The sequence below is a fragment of the Podarcis tiliguerta genome (genome assembly GCF_965153285.1).
Source record: "Podarcis tiliguerta genome assembly, chromosome: 16".
NCBI classification, from domain to species: Eukaryota; Metazoa; Chordata; class Lepidosauria; order Squamata; family Lacertidae; genus Podarcis; species Podarcis tiliguerta.
The window spans coordinates 5151331-5172052 of record NC_139549.1 but is presented as its reverse complement, the minus strand read 5'-3'; the positions used below and the strand labels follow the sequence as shown (position 1 = coordinate 5172052).

General features: G+C 44.6%; 3 protein-coding genes across 3 annotated transcripts in view; 1 reads left to right on the top strand and 2 right to left on the bottom strand.

The window, feature by feature from the left end:
- LOC310666130 (intelectin-like protein) overlaps positions 1–20722 on the bottom strand; it is an 814635-nt gene that overhangs the window by 569034 nt on the left and 224879 nt on the right. The window lies entirely within an intron of this gene.
- LOC310666157 (uncharacterized protein) overlaps positions 3667–20722 on the bottom strand; it is a 27156-nt gene continuing 10100 nt past the window's right edge. Inside the window, exons 3-7 of the mRNA XM_083416823.1 lie at positions 12002–12346; positions 10666–10977; positions 7894–8019; positions 6868–6914; positions 3667–6182 (exon numbers count right to left, since the gene is read on the bottom strand). Coding sequence (XP_083272949.1) covers positions 6075–6182; positions 6868–6914; positions 7894–8019; positions 10666–10977; positions 12002–12197 — 789 coding nt within the window. The 5' untranslated portion in view covers positions 12198–12346 and the 3' untranslated portion in view covers positions 3667–6074. The remainder of the gene's footprint in view (positions 6183–6867; positions 6915–7893; positions 8020–10665; positions 10978–12001; positions 12347–20722) is intronic.
- The window catches only part of LOC310665980 (uncharacterized protein), a 4015-nt gene continuing 877 nt past the window's right edge, over positions 17585–20722 (top strand). The window contains exons 1-3 of the mRNA XM_083416391.1: positions 17585–18070; positions 19554–19655; positions 19784–19833. Coding sequence (XP_083272517.1) covers positions 17734–18070; positions 19554–19655; positions 19784–19833 — 489 coding nt within the window. The 5' untranslated portion in view covers positions 17585–17733. The remainder of the gene's footprint in view (positions 18071–19553; positions 19656–19783; positions 19834–20722) is intronic.

Sequence of the window (20722 nt, the reverse complement as noted above, 5' to 3'; positions counted from 1 at the left end):
GTACAGCCCTAAGCCCTAAAGAGATACTGAGAAAGGATGCCCTGAATGCGTCCCTGAGGATGCTGTTACCTGGCCTGGAAAAGCCGAATACAGAGGAGAAGCTGAGGAGGAGGAGGAGGAGAAGCAGCGCCATCACACCTGAGACAACCAGGTCTGCTTTGTAGTTTTGGCAGTCTGTGCTGGAAGCTGAACGAGGGAGAGAGACAGGCAGGCAAATCAGGGATTTCTCCCCTAGTCAAGGAATCCAGGACTTCCATTGCTCTGTTGGTTTATTGCAGTTTTTTTATATATATATTGCAGTCCACCACCTAGATATTTTATACAAGCGGGTGGTGTTTTCAATACGCTAGTTAACAAAATGAATGCAATTAAGATCTCGCTCGCCATTTCTTTTTCAAGCTACATCAGAGAGTGGCAGATTTAGCAGCAGGGCAGCAGGAGAATGTAGGAAGATCCAAAATAGCCTCCAACATTTCTCCAATGAAAATAGAAGTTTTGTTGTTTTTGTTGTTGGACTACAAATCCCATCATCCCTCGCTAGCAGGACCAGTGGTCATGGATGATGGAAGTTGTAGTGCAAGTTGGACCAAGTTGGAAAGTCCATGGAACAAACAATCGAAGGTGGATCTTTCTTCTTCGAAGGCGTTTGCAAAAGCATTACCCATGAACTGTAGGCCTGTGAAGAGAGGGAACTAAATAAGACATTTTGTGCAACAGGCTGAGGTAACTCTTTGAGCATTACGACGGCTGATGCAACGAAAGCAAAAAATAGAAAGGTCAAATGCCCAAAGCATTCGTGTGGTTAAATGAGTTAAAGGAAGATACAGTGCAGAATAACTTTATTACAGAAAAAAGCAATACCAAAAACCTGAACAGATGCTTGTTTTTAAAAGACATGACCCCAAAAAACTCTGAGGCTGTGCTTGCTTTTCAACGTTTTGAGCAAAGATCATTTCATGAATTTTCATGAGGGAATTATTATTATTATTATTATTATTATTATTATTACATATTGATGTGGAAATGTGGAAAACTGAACTGGAAAACTGGGAAAACAAGAAACAGAGAACTCAGCTACATTGCAAATCTTCTCTGTATCGTTCCAATTTTAGTATATGTGCAGCCGAAGTGAGCACAGGACTCAGCTATCTTGGCAAAGAAAGGGCGCTTTATATTGTTGTAAACAAAATCTGCCCTTATTTCATTACGGGGTACACAAGAGCCCTTATAGAGTCCTTTTGCAGGTTCTCCATTGGTCAGAGAAAATAACAGAGGCCAAGCAGAGAATATTGAGAAGCAAAGCAGTAAGCCTGATCTTTATTGAACTGTTGCAACAGGGTGCTCCCCTCACATGCAGGAAAGGAGGAGGAACCCAGAACAAAGGTGTGCCTGCCCTTATATGTTGTTGTTGTTTAGTCGTTTAGTTGTGTCTGACGCTTCGTGACCCCCTGGACCAGAGCACGCCAGGCACTCCTGTCCTCCACTGGCTCCCACAGTTTGGTCAAACTCATGCTGGTAGCTTCGAGAACACTGTCCAACCATCTCGTCCTCTGTCGTCCACCTCTCCTTGTGCCCTCCATCTTTCCCCACATCAAGGTCTTTTCCAGGGAGTCTTCTCTTCTCAGGAGGTGGCCAAAGTCTTGGAGCCTCAGCTTCAGGATCTGTCCTTCCAGTGAGCACTCAGGGCTGATTTTGTTTATAATGGATAGGTTTGATCTTCTTGCAGTCCATGGGACTCTCCAGAGTCTCCTCCAGCACCAGAATTCAAAAGCATCCATTCTTTGGCGATCAACCTTCTTTGTAGTCCCGCTCTCACTTACCTCCATCACTAACTATACAGATCTTTGTCAGCAAGGTAATGTTTCTGCTTTTTAAGATGCTGTGGAATTGCCCACCCTCAAACTCCAGACCACCCCCAGAAACATCATACATACATCACAGGGGGCAGTCTAAAACAGAATCCTGAGTGTGTTGTTTATCTCCTGCCTGGCAAGTTACCTGATTGCATTATCTGGGTTTTGGCCACTCTTTTGTCATTATAACTACTTAATTCCTGAATCCAAGTCACAGGTTCACCCTGTTCACACCTTAAATGTGCCCTTAAGGCACGATTTGTGAGCACAGAGACAATGGGGAGTTTTTTCCCCCAGTTCTTCCCTCCTTGCAGAGAAACATTTGGTCAGTTTGGGAGAGTCAAAATGGTTTCAGGACTGTCTTTCTGTACTGTTTCAGACATGTGGTTTATGTATTTATGTACGTGTTTGCTTTGTACATTTAATTTATATATTTGAGACCTTAAAATTCTTGCATTGTATATTATGCATTATTACACTGTGACACCAGATGGCGCTGTGGAGTCCCGTTTTTGCCAACATGATTTCTCATACAAAGCCTGCACCGCGTTTAACTGAATCGTTTCTTTGATGCATCTAGATCCAGCCGGAGTGAAACCAAAAGGGCAGTTTCCTCTTATCCGTAAGCCTGAGGGGTCTTTCCCCCCCTGCCCTGCCTTTTTCTCTCGGGACGCCCACCTGAATTTATTTGCTCATTGTCCTTACAACGCCGGGGCACTGGGAGCCTTGTCAGGCCTGGCTGCCGGAGGCGAGGCGAGAGAGGCAATTCTCCTCACACCTGAAGTGTCGCAGCTCTAAAGAGGGGCCAGGCCAAAGCCACACAAACTTTTGCAGAAGCTTCCTGTTTTTATTGTTTTAGCAAGTGAAGAACACGGGCTCGGGGGTGTCAAAACCAAGAAGGGCAGAAAACCAAAAGAGCAGAAAGATTGAGTCAGGCGGGCGCTTGGCTTTTTTAAAAAATGAAGGCGCCTCTAACCGAGGTTCGTAAGCAGGGACCCATGACGTCTCTGCGGTCAGCGTCACCCAGAGCTGGACCGCAAAGAGCCACCTAGAACTCTGTGTTTCCACTTTCTTTTCTCTGTGCATCCATGAACAGGGCCAGCCAAAGGATCTATCATGATGGTGACTTTATGTTGATGCCAGAAGGACAGTTAGTTCAGCTGAACTTCTGCCATCTGGGTGGAATAGATGCTGGAATAGATGGGCCATTGGCGTGATCTAGCAGGCTCTTCTTGGGACGTGGGTGGCGCTGTGAGTAAAACCTCAGCGCCTAGGGCTTGCCGCTCGAAAGGTCGGCGGTTCGAATCCCCACGGCGGGGTGCGCTCCCATTGTTCGGTCCCAGCGCCTGCCAACCTAGCAGTTCGAAAGCACCCCCGGGTGCAAGTAGATAAATAGGGACCGCTTACTGGCGGGAAGGTAAACGGCGTTCCGTGTGCTGCGCTGGCTCGCCAGAGCAGCTTCGTCATGCTGGCCACGTGACCCGGAAGTGTCTCTGGACAGCGCTGGCCCCTGGCCTCTTGTGTGAGATGGGCGCACAACCCTAGAGTCGGACACGACTGGCCCGTACGGGCAGGGGTACCTTTACCTTTACCTTTAGCAGGCTCTTCTTATGGTACTCTGGTTCCTAGTCTGGGACAAACCAGGGTTCAAATCCTCTCACAGGGCCATGAAACTCACTGGGTGTGATCTTGAGAGCCAGACACTCAAGCTAACCTACCTCACAGGGTTGTTGTGAGGGATATGAAAGGGGAGGGAGGAGAAGAATGGTGTACACCACCTTGGACCTCTTGAAGGAAAGAGGGGATGTAAATTGTTAATGGAGAAATCTGAGGGCTCCCTTGGACAAAAAAAAACAAGGATACCAGCCAGGAATACCAGAGCAAAACAGCAGCCAGTAGGCTTGGTCTTTATTGAAGACTGTTGCGACAGGACTCCCACCTGCCACACGGTGGAACAAGATGGAAGCCCCAAACAAAAGAGCCCCCAAACTTTTATTAGCTGCTAATCCCCATGTTACAACCCCCCAAACTACACTCATACATCACTATTACATCATGAGAGGGGAGGTCTGGTGGCCGTAATCTGAGCATCCTGGACCCTGCCCCGTGGTTCTCCTTGCCCTCCACCAAATACCCATCAAGTGTAACAAAAGAGATATTTACATTTCTCTGTTTTCCAGCCAAGTTAATCACACCCTTTTGTCTTCATCTGGGTTTGTTATTTCTGGAATGGCTACCTGTCTGGCACTCAGGTATCAGGATGCCAGGGATTATCACTCAGGCAGAGGGGCTGCTGAGGAGCTGAGCTCACATGTCTATATGAATTTCTGATATTTTCCCTGTGAGCCAGTACATAGAAACAATTATCAGCGAATTCTTACATTTGGTATCGTGCAGCAAAGGCCCTTTGAATAGATAGGAAGAAACTGTGATGAAGTGTTTTGTGGGGACAAGTCACAAAAGCGATTGTGCTGGTTTTGGTAGTGGGCTGCATGTGCATGATATCTGCTGGAGGGGCAACCCCCCCCCCCAACCTATACATAAATTCCTGCAAGAAAATGTAATCACCATCAGTGCTATTTTTCTAGAAAATGAGGTGCCAGAGCTCACCACGAACTTCTCCCTTCTTCTCTTAGAATGGCAATGGTGTCCACTTGAGAGGTGGCAAAGCTGAGCTCCAGTGAGCTCTGGCTGAAGGGGGGGGGGAAGCTCTGATGATTAACAACAACAACAACAACAACAATAATAATAGCTTCCCAAACACCTTGCATAAAAAAATGGAAACACACAATAAATTATCATCTGAAGGCAATCCAGACGAATACCAAAAGCATCAAATAACCTGCAATCTATAAAATTGCAGGCAATGTTGAATACAGGAAAAAACAACCAACCTTGTCTTGTTGACTAGGGAATGGCCTGATCGCTGAGTTTCGAATTCTGTTCATTTCTCATTTTTCCAATCAGCTTTAAGCAATTTTATTTCTTGATAGGAGCTGCCCTGTAATAGGTCAACCTATAAACACTGCGAAACTGGTAAAGAAACAGACTGCCGGCCAATTTAGAAGGTTTATTGTTTTCCATCCACTTGGTTACAGGGCTTGCCGTTGAGAGTGGCAGATATCTTTCCACCAACCCTCAAAAAATGTCTTTGCATGAATCAGGCTGATGCCAGAATGAGCATCTTTTACAGGTACAGCTGTACCTGCTGAACTCCCCTCTTTTGCCAGTCTGTTACATGCTCACTGGGGATGCAGGTGGCACTGTGGGTTAAACCACAGAGCCTAGGACTTGCCGATCAGAAGGTCGGTGGTTCGAATCCCGGCGACGGGGTGAGCTCCCGTTGCTCGGTCCCTGCTCCTGCCAACCTAGCAGTTCAAAAGCACGTCAAAGTACAAGTAGATAAATAGGTACCGCTCTGGTGGGAAGGTAAACGGCCTTTCCGTGTGCTCCTCTGGTTCACCAGAAGCGGCTTAGTCATGCTGGCCACATGACCCGGAAGCTGTATGCTGGCTCCCTCGGCCAATAAAGCGAGATGAGCGCCGCAACCCCAGAGTCGGTCACGACTGGACCTAATGGTCAGGGGTCCCTTTACCTTTACCTTTACATGCTCCCCAGTCCTACTCTGTTTCACACCAGGCCAGCTAAAGACTACATTTTCTCCTGCAGCCAGGGACGCCAACTATTTCCCTTGCAAGGCTCCCAGACAAGGGGAAGGCAGACACTCAGCCATCAGCAATGCATCTCCAGTGGGATTTCTGCTTCTGGCTATGCTGCTTAAGGCAGAGGAGCCTTGCGGGGCGGAGAGTTGGCAACCCTACAATGTGTTCCACCTCGATCGGGAGTGAGCAGCCAGATTCTGAAAGCTGGCGACTCCCCCATCTAAGCAAACCCGACTCTTCTCATCCTTCTCTTGTGTTATTTGTTCGATGCAAAACTTCTCTTACCTCCCTCTGACTCAGAATGGTTGACCAACCTTCCTGCCGCCACATGTACAATTCCCCTATCTGGTGTGAATAAGCCACAAACGCACAGCAGAAGTGGCTCAGAGTTTTTGTCGCAAGCAATGTAGCCTTTCACGATTAAGGTGGAAAGAAAACACCGTCTTCTCAAATCGGAGTCTAGCAACTAACGTTTGGCACAACGGAGGCAACAAATCCATTAAATATTTTTTTTTTTTTTTTAAATCCTCCCAAATCAGAGTCTAGCAACTGGTGCTTCTCAAAGGTCCTTCAAAGTTTTGGATTTCTTCCCTTGCGCTCCTAGTCTTCTCTTCCTCTCATCTTGGGTCTTTGCTTGGAAGTCCAGTTGGGCGTAGCAAATCCCATCCTGTTATGAAATTTGGAGGAGAGGGATGTTAGTTGATTGACGGCTTAAATTCAACACCTTTATATCCCATGTGAGAAGCAGCCAGACCTCATGGGGACAAGACTCGTGGACATGTTTTTTGCAAGTACCGTATTTTTCGCTCTATAAGACGCACCAGACCACAAGACGCACCTAGTTTATGGAGGAGGAAAACAAGAAAAAAAATATTCTGAATCCCAGAAGCCAGAACAGCAAGAGGGATCGCTGCGCAGTGAAAGCAGCAATCCCTCTTGCTGTTCTGGCTTCTGGGATAGCTGCACAGCCTGCATTCGCTCCATAAGACGCACACACATTTCCCCTTACTTTTCAGGAGGGAAAAAGTCAGCCTTATGGAGCAAAAAATACAGGATATAGTATATTTTTGTGCATTACGTTCACAGATTTGTTCATTTTCAGGCACATCTCCCCCTAATATATTCATTTTTGTGACTGTTGCTTGGATGGAGAAATGCAATGCAAAATTCGGATGAGTGCAAAATTTCAAAGGATTCAAAACGGGTGGATTTGATAGCATGCAAACTGAGCTGATTTTATCCCTCATTCTTATCAGTTGTGTGCCCAGATTGTACACCTGAGACTGTGTACGTCTCAAAACCTAGAGCATCTCAAAACCTATATATGTATATATATTTAAAAGAGTTCCTACCTCAGTTATCCCTGAAGATGGGGGCTCGGAGATCTTGGTGTGGGAACCTTGAGGAGCAAAAAATGAATAATAAGACACATAGGAAATGCGGCAACCCATAAATATGAGGGCTGCCCACATCCTTCTACATTCCATATTTGAGCCTGATGGGCAAATCTGTAAATTTCCGCTCTCTAAGTCCCTCATTTTCCCAACATTAAAGTCATTTCTCCACATTTCTGCAGCAATTTGCATTTTTTAAAATTATATTTAAAAAAAACATGAAGACTCATCAGCATTTTAGTGCAAATTTTTCCTAATAAGCACTTTCGGGATGTGCTTTTTACTAATATACACTTCTTTGCAAACAATCTCCCCGACCATAATGCATCTCTGTACGTTTTCTTTCACTGATGTATGCATTTTTAAAATCAGGTTTGTTTATTTCAATAGGACTACTCTGAGTAGGACTTGGTCCAACGTTTTGTGATGAGGAAAATGGCTGATTTTGTCTATTTTTTTTTTGTTCAGTTTGTATGTCTGCTTGTTTTCAACATTTGTGTAAAACCCTTTTTTGTTCATTAAGCAACATGCACAAATCTTGCTAACTAAAATATAAAATAAATCAGGGGGAGCAGAGCCTGTCTTGTCCACTTCAAGCGGAGAAATTCATTTTTGCCCTCTGCATAAGGAGAAACTGACATAGGGGCTATGTTTTCAGTGCATCTGAAGACGTGTGCATGCACACAAAGGCTTATATTGAAAACAACTCAGTTAGTCTCTAGGGTGCGACTTTATAATTTTTAAATTCTTTCAGAAGGATTCTTTTAAAGACTTTCTTAGATCCTATAACTTTTTTGAAGACTTGATTCTTTTCAGGGCGTTTTTAGGTTTTGAAGAAGAGTCTTTTCAACTATCTTTTTATAGAATTGTTTTAATTTATTTTGACTACGGCAGACCAACACGGCCACCTACTTGAATAGGGGATATTGTTCATGTGATTCCACCCCCCCCCCCTCTGGCCCGGGGTGCGTCCCCCCATATTACCTAGCCAGGGAAGGCCAAATCGGACCCAAAGGAAACTCAGGAAGATGAGCAGTGATGCCAATCCTGCAACGACAGCCAAGGACACTTTGTGGGTTAGGCACTTTGCGTCGCCTTCTGTCAACGAAGCTTTAGAAAGAAGAGAGAGAGGGGGAAAAGATTTGCTTACTCAGGAAATGCTGTTTTTGGCAAAAGACTAGAGAAGGACATAAGGAGAGCCTGGCCTGATCTAGTCCATCATTCTGTTCCCACAGTGGCCAAATGGCCCTAAGAACCTTGAAATCCAGATAGACTACCCCTGGACCTGGAGGCTCCGTAAGAACCTAAGGGTAGCCTCAGAGTTAGAATCATAGAATCATAGAGTTGGAAGAGACCACAAGGGTCATCGAGTCCAACCCCCTGCCAAGCAGGAAACACCATCAGAGCACTCCTGACATATGGTTGTCAAGCCTCTGCTTAAAGACCTCCAAAGAAGGAGACTCCACCACACTCCTTGGCAGCAAATTCCACTGTCGAACAGCTCTTACTGTCAGGAAGTTCTTCCTAATGTTTAGGTGGAATATTCTTTCTTGTAGTTTGGATCCATTGCTCCATGTCCGCTTCTCTGGAGCAGCAGAAAACAACCTTTCTCCCTCCTCTATGTGACATCCTTTTATATATTTGAACATGGCTATCATATCACCCCTTAACCTCCTCTTCTCCAGGCTAAACATGCCCAGCTCCCTTAGCCGTTCCTCATAAGGCATCGTTTCCAGGCCTTTGACCATTTTGGTTGCCCTCCTCTGGACATGTTCCAGTTTGTCAGTGTCCTTCTTGAACTGTGGTGCCCAGAACTGGACACAGTACTCCAGGTGAGGTCTGACCAGAGCATAATACAGTGGCACTATTACTTCCCTTGATCTAGATGCTATACTCCTATTGATGCAGCCCAGAATTGCATTGGCTTTTTTAGCTGCCGCGTCACACTGTTGGCTCATGTCAAGTTTGTGGTCAACCAAGACTCCTAGATCCTTTTCACATGTACCGCTCTCAAGCCAGGTGTCACCCATCTTGTATTTGTGCCTCTCATTTTTTTTGCCCAAGTGCAATGCTTTACATTTCTCCCTGTTAAAATTCATCTTGAGTTGAATCAGGTCCACTTAGCCCAGCCTCCTCTTCTCAAAGTGGCTAACCAGATCCCCGATGGAAGTCCAAAAGCAGAACCCGAGCACAACAGCACTTGCACTACTTGTGATCAACTGGTGTTATTCAGAGGGATTCTGCCTCCGAAAGGGGGAGGAGATGCTATAAGGAAAGAAACCTGTTCCTTTTCCCTTATGGGGTATTCCAGAGCCCGTACAGAGTCCTTCTAAGGTTCCCTATCAGTAGGAGAAAATAACAGAGGCCAACCAGAATACAGTGGTACCTCGGGTTAAGAACTGAATTCGTTCTGGAGGTCCGTTCTTAACCTGAAACTGTTCTTAACCTGAAGCACCACTTTAGCTAATGGGGCCTCCTGCTGCCGCTGGAGCACGATTTCTGTTCTCATCCTGAAGGAAAGTTCTTAACCCAAGGTAATATTTCTGGGTTAGCGGAGTCTGTAACCTGAAGCCTCTATAACCTGAAGCATATGTAACCCGAGGTACCACTGTATATTGAGAAGCAAAGCGGCTAGTAAGCCTGATCTTTGTTCAAGGAACTATTGCAACAGGGTCCCCACTCACCACACGCAGGAGGGAGGAGAACCCTGAACAATGGTGTGCAAGCCCTATATAGACTCTTGAAATTGCCCACCCTGTAGCCCAAGACCAGCCCCCTAAAACATCATACGTACATCACAGAAGGAGGCAGAAATCCTGTCTGCCAAGATACCTGATAATGGTCACTGATTGCATTACCCAGGCAGCCTGGCCATTCTTTTGTGAAGGTAAATACTTTAGTTCCTGAATCCAGATCACAAGCTCACTCTATTCATACACAAATGCTCCCTTAAGACAGGATTTGCAAGCAAAAAGACAATGGGAAGCCTTTCCCCATTTGCCTCCCTTACAGCAGAGGAATATGTGAGGTCATTGGGAGAGTCAAAATGGCTTCAGGATTGCTCTCCTGTACTATTTCAGACACATGGTTCATCTATTTAGATATGCGTGCATTTATGAATGTTTATTCTGTATCTAAGACCTTAAAATTCTTCTAACAGAGAGACAGGCATTGTGACAAGTCACCACTGACAACATGGCAATTTCAGTCTTTTAAGTCCAGTTCACATTTCCACATCAGATTGCAATTATTTTTTCCCCTTAAAGCCCACATGAATATTCAGCACCGTTTTAGGGCAAATTTCTCCTAACGCAACTCAGTCTGTATATTACTTTTCACTAATAAGGAGCAACCAAACTATTATCCACGGACTTTCCTTCAGGTGGTTTTTCGCATGTACAGTTTGACACGTGCAATTTGAATTCAGATTGTCACACAATAAAATGCAACATATGTGAAATAAAAAAGCAACAAAAATACAAGCACAAATCACACAGACTCTAGCCCTGTGTATTACTAACCAGTCAGGAAAAAGCAAGCATTTTGGGGGCATGAATATTCAAGAGCCTTTGAGGAATTGAGCAAGTTTTGTAAAACTCTGGACATCGCTAAAAGCGGAAAAGGGCAATCAGTGGTATTATCAATGTAGGGGGGTTTTTTGGTTAAAATTCACGATGGAAACAAGACCTTCCATAAGCGACGCTGGTGAAAAAGGCAGCCTGATATTCTTATGGCAGGAAGAAAAGATTCACTCACCTGCGTTGAACACAGCAGTTTTCTTCACGCTGGTGCTGGAAGAGTTGAACTTGACTGCACAGGTGATGTTTCCCCCAGTGTTTTGTAATTCCATGGGGAGGTGAAGGACACTGACGAAGGATAACGACCCACTGCTGTTTTTCACCAAAAGGGTCTGGCCCTCTTGCTGAAGACCTCCCGGGCCGTCCCAGGACACCTGGACTAAGTTGGACACGCCATGGACCACACAAACAAGTTGGTTCTTGAACCGGGAAGCTGGGTCTTGGTTAGAGGGCTGCAAAAGCATCACCCGGGTGCTTGGAGTATAACTGTCTGAAGAGGAAAACAAAGCAAGGGGCACAGTAAGAACAATCTCCAAAGAGAGTACGGCAAGGAGGACCACCTATGGATAACAAAGGCTTCAGAATTTCATCCTGGTGTTGGGCTTTTATGCCAGGAAATGGTGGGGGTTTCAAAGGAAGCTTGTGCGAGACTTCTCAGAAAAGATGCTTAGTAACTCCAGATCATGGGACGTGGGTGGCGCTGTGGGTTAAACCACAGAGCCTAGGACTTGCCGATCAGAAGGTCGGCGGTTTGAATCCCTGCAACGGGGTGAGCTCCCATTGCTCGGTCCCTGCTCCTGCCAACCTAGCAGTTTGAAAGCATGTCAAAATGCAAGTAGATAAATAGGTACAGCTCCAGCGGGAAAGTAAATGGCATTTCCGTGCGCTGCTCTGGTTTGCCAGAAGCGGCTTAGTCATGCTGGCCACATGACCCAGAAGCTGTACGCCGGCTCCCTTGGCCAGTAAAGCGAGATGAGCGCCGCAACCCCAGAGTCGGCCACAACTGGACCTAATGGTCAGGGGTCCCTTTGCCTTTAACTCCAGATCAATGTCCTTAAAAGACAGATCACTGTCACCAAACACATTTCCCATGCAGTGCTCATTTTGAGACAAGACTCAGGTGTTGGTTCATAAGGACTGCGCATTGGAAACCCCACAGCCTGGAATGTTTTACAATGCACAGGGGCGCATGCCTAGGAACCTCTTAGCCCACAAGCCCCACAACATGGGGAAAGTTTCCTTGAGAGGAAGAACATTTCAAAACTTGCTTGCTCTGGAGGGCAACATCAACTTACTGAACTCAATAAGCTACCGATCCACCCAAATGTGGTTGCAGCCTGGCAGGGGGGCCATGCCACCTCCTTACATGAAAGCAGGGGCTAAAATTCAGCAAGGGTCTTGCCTGCAGTGAATGGGATGATCCTGAGAACTGGCCCTTATTTGACTCTGCTTGAATTCAGACCCTGGTGCCTTTAACACACAGCAGCAAAGCTCCGTCAGCCCTGATCTCTTACCTCCAACAATCAGTGAAGATGTTGCAGTGCTGAAATGCAAGCCACTAGGAGATGCTTGGGCACAGAAATATTGGGCAGAATCAGACCTCTGCACATGAAGGATCTCCAGTATGGCATTTCGACGGTGAGGATTAATTTTGCAAGCAAATCTCTCTCCGGGTTTTCTAACATCACAGCTCTTGATTAAAATCGGCATTCCGTGTTCTCTTCTTTTGTACCAGCTGAATGATAATGCATTGTCTTCAATATAATTTACAGAAGTGCATGAGATCTGTGCTGTCTTCCCAATATCCACGAACAGGAACCGCCAAGTCGGATTCAGGATCTGCAAGTGTGCTGGAATCACTGTGGAGGAGAAAGACCACGGTTTACGGTTGCCGTTTCTCGCTCTGGCTTTTCTTGCAAGAAGACGTTGAAGGAGACATCACACTGTTTGAGAATCCCTACACTGGAAAATACAGGTATTCTGGGAGAGTATCCATGCAGAACTGCCAAAAATGCTAAAGATCTCTTTCAATAAAAAACCAGAGGCCTACCTCCTGGGAATAACAGATTTGGATATTCCACAAAAGAGGAAGGGTATCTTTTTATATGTGACGGCGGCAGAGTTCTGATCGCGGCAAAATGGAAGAGTAATGAAATCCCCTCTATACAGGATTGGATCCAAAAGCTAACAGAATTTGCCAAATTAGATGGTCTATCAGAAAAAATAAAGACTAAACCAAAACAGGAATTTGTTTCAAAATGGGAGGTTTTCAAAGAATATCTGATAAATAAATATAGTAGTTTAAATTCTGTTGCAGCATTCAAGGAGCTTCAGTAATAGTTGCAAGGTAGATATAAGAAATTAGATATATTAAGAATAAGTTTAATTATGATAATAGTGTGTATTGGCAATAAGTATTATGAAATCGAAATATGGAATAGACGGGAGGTTGGGTCTTTAGTGTTAAGACCAATATATGTTTTAATGTTTGCTAAGAAAATTATGTGTCTATAGTTATTCCTGTGTGTAATTTGGTATTTGTGTTTTTTTCTTGCTGTATCAATAAAAATCTTTTTAAAAAAGAGAGAATCCCTACACTGTCCTGCAACTGAAGTCCAAGAAATAAGACTGAAGGAGAAAGTATTTTGCCTGAGCTGAGTGTGGAGAAACTCTCAGAGCGCATAAATATACAACCCACTGACTTTCTCATGCTTGAAGTGTTAAGAGTTTGGTAGAAGGAGCAGAAGAAAGGTTACCTGTGGAGGCCAGAACGATGTACGCAGCCCACAGCATTGTTGAAAGACGCAGCTGCCAGAAGCTCAAAACCCACATCGGGTGTGCAGCAGCTACAGTGAGAAGGTCTAACTTGATGCCAGCTTCTTGCAGAGGACCCACCTCCTTGTGGGCGTGCCATCGAGGGAGCGGACTGGGGCAGAATCAGTCCTGGGCAGCCCACAAATGTCCCTCTCAGTATTGGAGACCTCTAAGCACTAGCAAGGCTATGAAAGTTTTTTAATTATTATTTTATGATTTAGATGCACAGATAATAGAACCATAGAATCATAGAACCCCTTTTTTAAAGGACGAAGGCAAATAAGGAATGGGAAAGGAAATGTGGAACAGTTCTTGGAAGTATTATAACATGACATTAACCTCATTAGCTTCGCTGTCATTCCTGCATTGCCGGGGTTGGACTAGATGGCCCCTGGGATCCCAGCTCTAGAAATCTATGATGTTATTCATGAGCATGTTTTTCTGTTTCTGTTTTTTTTTAAAGGTATAGTATGGAGAAAGCCAAAGGGAAATCAAAAGGTTATTGCCAGCATTGTTGACACCGAAATTAAATCTCGTCACTGAATATTTATCCTGAGGCCTGTACCTTTGAAGTGTGCTGCTTTGATTTGTACATGAAATAAAAAGAGGCCAAATTGCAGGTAGGCCTTTGCTTATTTCTGCTTCCGTCTTGGGAATTCTTATAGAATAGAATAGAATTTATTATTTATACCCTGCCCATCTGGCTGGGTTTCCCCAGCCACTCTGGGCGGCTTCCAACAAAATATTAAAATACAGTTGTCTGTACCTTATCGTGCTACAAGTTTCAGCTTGGATGATAATGAAGATGAAGATGATATTTTCCTCCTGAAGGAACCTGATGAGGCGAAAATAGGCAGGCGTCTGAAGGAACAGGTCTTCTGTGTCATCTAAGCCCAGCCCTGACATTAGACATGATGAGGAATTGACCACTAGGAACAGCTTCTGGCTGCCTTGAAACACAGTTAGGCATTCCTGGGTACCAATTTGATCATTGATTATCAGCGTGTTGACGGTGAATCAGATGACTTTTGATGAATGTTATGAACTGCCACATGCATTGGTTTAAATCTGCTTTATATTTCATCATATGGGACTCTCAAGAGTCTCCTCCAGCACCAGAATTCAAAAGCATCAATTCTTTGGTGTTCAGCCTTCTTTATGGTCCAGCTCTCACTTCCATACATCACTACTGGGAAAACCATAGCTTTAACTATACGGACATTTGTTGGCAAGGTGATGTCTCTGCTTTTTAAGATGCTGTCTAGGTTTGTCATTGCTTTTCTCCCAAGAAGCAGGCGTCTTTTAATTTCATGACCGCTGTCACCATCTGCAGTGATCATGGAGCCCAAGAAAGTACCGTAAAATCTCTCACTGCCTCCATTTCTTCCCCTTCTATTTGACTAAACGACTATACAACAAAAACAAATATTTTTCCTCTCAGAAAATTTGGCTTGTTTACCCCTTCATTTATCACACGTTGGTGTATGTTTGTGTAGGTAAACCAGCTTGGGAAATTTATGCTTTAAATATGCCTGTGCAGATCAAAATCATTACTGTATTTTTCGCCCTATAAGACGCACCAGACCATAAGATGCACCTAGTTTTTGGAGGAAGAAAACAAGAAAACAATATTCTGAATCCCAGAAGCCAGAACTGCAAGAGGGATCACTGCGCAGCGAAAGCAGTGACTCCTCTCACTGTTCTGGCTTCTGGGATAGCTGCGCAGCCTGCATTCGCTCCATAAGACACGCACACATTTCCCCTTACTTTTTAGGAGGGAAAAAGTGGGTCTTATAGAGCAAAAAATACAGTAAATGGTATTCCTATGCTTTGTGGAAAATGGTGACCCCCCCCCCAATTTTCTTCCCTAAAATTTATGCATCACTTGAACCATTATGTGGTACTCTATCCTGAGCTCATCTTCCTGCATGCTGAAAGCATATTTGCCGCATTCCTCTCAATCCCCCAGAAGTTGCAGGTGAAATAGGTTCTCCTCTTTTTTTCCAAAATCTCCCTGCTTCTGTGGCTTCAAAGCAAAGGTGCTGAAGTCTGCCCCTGTGAGTCTTGTGTGGGGGACCCTGTGCAAGTCAGAGGCGGCTTTCGTTTCCCAACCTTTGACTTTCTAACCCACGGAAATTGGCAGGAAATTGAGAGACGTACGTCACACGCAGCACTAGGCTGGAGGAGAAAGTCATTGAACCAGCAGGCCTGTTTTCAAGTTCAGCACCTGAAGAGGACCAGAAGATGTCTCTCTCACACTTCCTTGGGCTCGTTCTATTGTATCTGCCGAGTACGTATCTTTATTAGCTACAATATGATTTTTATTAAGAATAACATGAAACAATGCAAACAACGAATAATGGAGAAATTAAAAAATTGTCCAGTAGCACACACGAAAGCTACTGGACAAACTTAACTGGTCTCTAAGGTGCTACTAGACAATTTTTAATTTATTTGTTTATTTCGACGGCGTCACACCAACACAGCTACCTACCTGAACAAATAATGGGAATTGCTCATCAGCTACAAAGCAAAATACAGTCAGGATGTCTGCAAGGGAGAAAACAACTGCATCATGTTAAGTCAAATAACTACGACTAAAAGATATCTGAGTTGATGGGTTTTTGTCTAGGTTCCTCCAGGTGACGGTTCATAAAATAAATAAATGTAAACCAATCAGCATTGAATGCATATTTTTTGTTTCTCCATTTGTCACTCTGCAGTAAGCATCTTTGAAAGCTAAAAGACTTGATCTCAGCAGATTGTATCTTTATATTGGTTTTGGTTTTTAGGCTGAAAACCCTAAACACACTTGCTTGGCAGAAAGCCCCGCTGAACACAGTGAGATTTATTTCTGGGTATCCACCATCAGTCTTACTCAGAGTAGGCCTGTTCAGGACACTGGATGCAGCCAATTTAGGTCCATCAAATTCAGTGAACATAGAAATTACAACCCTTAGATATTATTGTAAATATCTCGCCTGGTTGCCGTTGCCGACGTTGGATCCTTTTGGTCTGAGATTTTGCAGTTGAAGCAAGAAAAGCTGACTGATGAATAGTGTCTAAAATGCCGTGTTCGAAGGCACTCATTTTTAGAACTCTGTTCTGAGGAAATTCAGCTAGACTTTAGGCAACTAATATACATGTATGTGTACTTCTGAGGGGAATACGAATTACTGCTTTTGTTTGGTAAAGCTATACGGTGAAAACGTTTCGTAAGCTTCGGTAGCAGCGCCTTAAATCTCCCCCCACCTCAGAGCAGCCCCACAGAGGTAGGTATTTCATCATTCTATCTCGCATAAGGTTGGAGAAAAAAGGTCTCCAGTAAAAATTAAGTTAAAACGAATGAAAATAAAACAAAACAGCACTGGCTGCTCTCTTTCTCGTTTTCTTCATTTACACAGGTGCAATGAGATGGGATGAAACTGTAGGAGGTCTTTTAAAAAATAAAGAGTCCGTTTTACAAGAGTCCGTCTTGTAAAATGCCACTGCATTTATAGCTTAGTTTTTTATAGCTTATTCAAATCCGAATCTTCGTGTTCTTACATTCCCATTTTTGAAGCAAAAAAAGAAAAGTATGCTATGAATATTCCACCTTAGCTAGGGCATTAAGTAAAGCTTTGTTTGGATGCCTCAAGTCATGGTTTTAGAATAAGCATGCCTGCCGTTAAAATGCATGAAACTGACCGTTGCCAAAGACCCACGGTCCTACATTTGTGGTGTAAATTAATAATACCAATGATCAAGGCGTCTCCCCTGCCAGGTAAGTTCCCCTCTTTACTTTCAACTTTCTTAGGCACATGAAACTAATTATAATTATCTTGAATTTCTGCTTATCCCTCAAGAAAGAAGGGCATTTTCTCTGGCCAGGTTTAATTCAAATCCATCAAACCTCCTTGGGGGAAGGTTCTCAGGCAGGGTGGAAGGAGAAAGAACTTGCCCATGTGAAGACCACCTGGTGGAAACCCTTACTCACATGGTTCTTAAATGTAAACTATATGCTGATCTCCGCCATCAGCTTCTAAATCAACTCTGCATCCCCAAATGGAAACCAGAATTGGAGGTCATACATTTTCTATTACTGGGGAATGATCAGGAGCTCACCAAATTAGTGGCTAAATATCTTTATTTGGTTTTTTGTCGCAGAAACACATTACAGACGTCTGTAATTTACAATGGATGTTTGTATGTGAAGCCAATAAAAGGTGTGATGATGAATAATACCAGTGCTGGTCCAGCTCCAGGTGGAAGTGAATCCACAACCTGATTGGCCTACAGGTGAATCCCAGAATTAGCCAATCACGTGGGGCCCATTGTGTAAAAAATGTATATAAAGCAGACATTCTGGGGGAACTTCCATTCCTCCTCACCACTATGAGCTGAATAAAGAGCATGAAATCCACACTCGACTCTGAGTATATTTCAGCCTGGAATGCCTGAAATCCACTCAGAGATTGGAGCGGCACTTAAGACTATTTTTCTCAACATTCTTTCAGGTGCTTCGAGGCGAAGTCTTTTTGTCGTTGTGCCACCCTCCTCAGAGCAGGCTCAGTTGAACCACGCCGCCCCCCTCCCCTGTGTCTTCTTTGATGCTGACCCCAAGGGGGATTTCAACGCCTGGAATACGAGTGGGGAAATATCTCAGGACCAGAATTACATTACCATGGCAAACGGAAATGGAGACTTCAGTATCTGGAGTGTGAAGCTGATTACTCCAACACAGGTGCCTGATACCTGTTCAGAGAAGAGAAATGTTGGTTCTCCAGCAGGTATAAACACAGTGTCAACCAGCCCAGGTAGATTTGCACTGAATAAGCTCTTCAATGGGGCAGGAGAGAGTGTCAGGCGAAAGCAAAGAGGGGGAGAAGCAGGGAACAGATATGACCCTGACTTTTGTACGGGAATCTTCATCCCACCAGACAGAGGTTTCTCTTTCATCCAGGTGTGAGAAACCTTTGCCTCTCCTGATGTTGCTGAGCTCTCATCACCCCTGGAAAGCATGTGAAGGGCCAGGGAGATTGGGGATTCTGGTTGAGAAGCATTTGGAGGACCAAAGATCCCCATCCTTGACACAGATGCAGGCACACCCCTCTCCATCCTCGATCCAGGCAAGCAGGAGGAGGCAATGCCACTGGTCCCATATCCATTCCAGCTGCTGTAGATGCATCTATCCGCCAGCAATAAATCACACGGCGTTAAGTGAAGTTAACTCCTTAGTAGAAGTGGGCCAGCAATAAATCACACGGCGTTAAGTGAAGTTAACTCCTTAGTAGAAGTGGGCCAGCAATAAATCACACGGCGTTAAGTGAAGTTAACTCTTTAGTAGAAGAGACAAGGTCTCCTCAGGAGTGCCAGGCCTTGTGAGCACAGCAACGCTTCTCTGCAGGTCTTGCCCCCATGAGGCAGTTGCCGAGGCTGAAGGTCCCTGCCTTCCCACGGCTGCCTAAGCTTCCTCCTTCTACAAGTCCTCCCCAAGCAATCTGAGACTATGCCAGAGTGCCTGCCTTTGCTTTTCCCGCTTCATACCTCTCCTGATCCTGGGAGACCAGCGGGGAAGGGAGATTGTTGCAGCAGGAAGGGCAGATTTCTTCGCCAGCCTGCCTCATCTCTGCCTCTTGGCCTCCCCCCTCTCCCAGGTTCTGATTCTGGACTGCTCTCCACCACAGAGGCCTGATGTTCCCCACCTTTAACCTAGTGGGGTTGTCTCAATTTTCTGAGCAACACGGATAAATCACGGAATTAAGCTTTTAATGCTTAATAAATTATTGTATTTTAATATTCTGTTAGAAGCTGCCCAGAGTGACGGGGTATACATAATAAATTATCATCATCATCATCATCATCATTTTGGTGGTGAGTCTGCTCAGAAAACAGAGAGGAGACGTCTGTTTACAGGGTTGCCATATTTCAAAAAGTAAAAAACCAGGGCCTCCCGAAAGTTGTTTAGGAAGACCCCAAAATTGTCTGGGAAAATCCAGGCGCATGGCAACCCCGGTTTCCTAATGTTTCCTCTGGTCATCCCAGGACAGGCAGCACCCCAGTCTTGTTGCTTTTAGGTAGCTAAGAGGACATTATTTTGAATGCTTTAGTTGAGATTCCTGCATTGCTGGGGGTTGGTCTAGATGACCTCACGGGTAACTTCCAGCTCTGCAGTTCTGTGATTCTATGAAATGGAGAGTCTTTGCTTAACACTGTTCTCTGCCAATGGCCGGTCTAGTTGCTGACCTATTTCCCTCTCCTTCTCATTGACAGAGAACTGCGTCTCCATACTATATTTTGGGGTGCCCTGCGTTATCGCCGTCATCCTCCTGATCCCGCTCTCGGCCCTATTCTTCAGAAAACTTCTTCACACAGGTAATCGTTTTGTAAGATGAACTGTGGTCGTTATTCAAGGGGCCATGAAGTGCGTGAGGCACACTGGGAGCTGGGAGCAGCTTCTGAGTAGACCAATAGAACGTCCCTTCTTTTTTCCTTCCTCACAGGGAATGCAGAGAAACCAGGAAACCAAATACCTATGAGGGAGATCCCACAGGTAAACTCTGGCTTTGCATACTGACATTTCAGAAAGATCTGTGTTCCTGTATTTTGCAGGAGGGTTTGGAAGGAACCAGTCCTAATTTTGGACAACCCAGGAGGCAGATAGGCAGACACACAGAGAGACCATGCCGGTAGTGGCAATTCTGGTGATTTCTGGAAAAAATAGCTGTAAAACCTCTTTTTTATTATTTTGCAAAAAAAAGTGAACTCTTCTGTCCAGATTTTCTGAAATATGTCAACCCTAGGTAGTACAGAAGTGTGGGTTGCATTTGAATGAGGATTTTTGAATGTGAAAAGGCTTGTGAATGATTGCCTGCGGTGAGAGGAAATGGTATCCAGGTGACCAGGCATTGAAGCTTTCCTGAACTGAAAGAGAGTTGAAATGTGGTTTGCAAGCTGACCAGGAAATGTTTATTGATGATGGGTAGTGATTAAGGGTGGTTGCGGTTCAGACTACTTGGAGTAGAATTCTCTTGGATACAAATTATTATTAATTAACATAACCATCATCATTATTAGCCCTTTGATATTCAACAAATGCTAAAGTGAGGAACGGGACAGGTGAGCTGGCAAAAATGCTTATACAGGTTATATACGCTTCAGGTTACAGACTCCGCTAACCCAGAAATAATGCTTCAGGTTAAGAACTTTGCTTCAGGATGAGAACAGAAATTGTGCTACGGCAGCCGCAGGAGGCCCCATTAGCTAAAGTGGTGCTTCAGGTTAAGAACAGTTTCAGGTTAAGAACGGACCTCAGGAACGAATTAATTACTTAACCCGAGGTACTACTGTAGTCTGCCAGTGACTATAAACACTTTTACTAGACTGTAATACTCTACTTTCTTGGCAGGGATACTGGAGTGGCTTGCCGGTTCCTGCTCCAG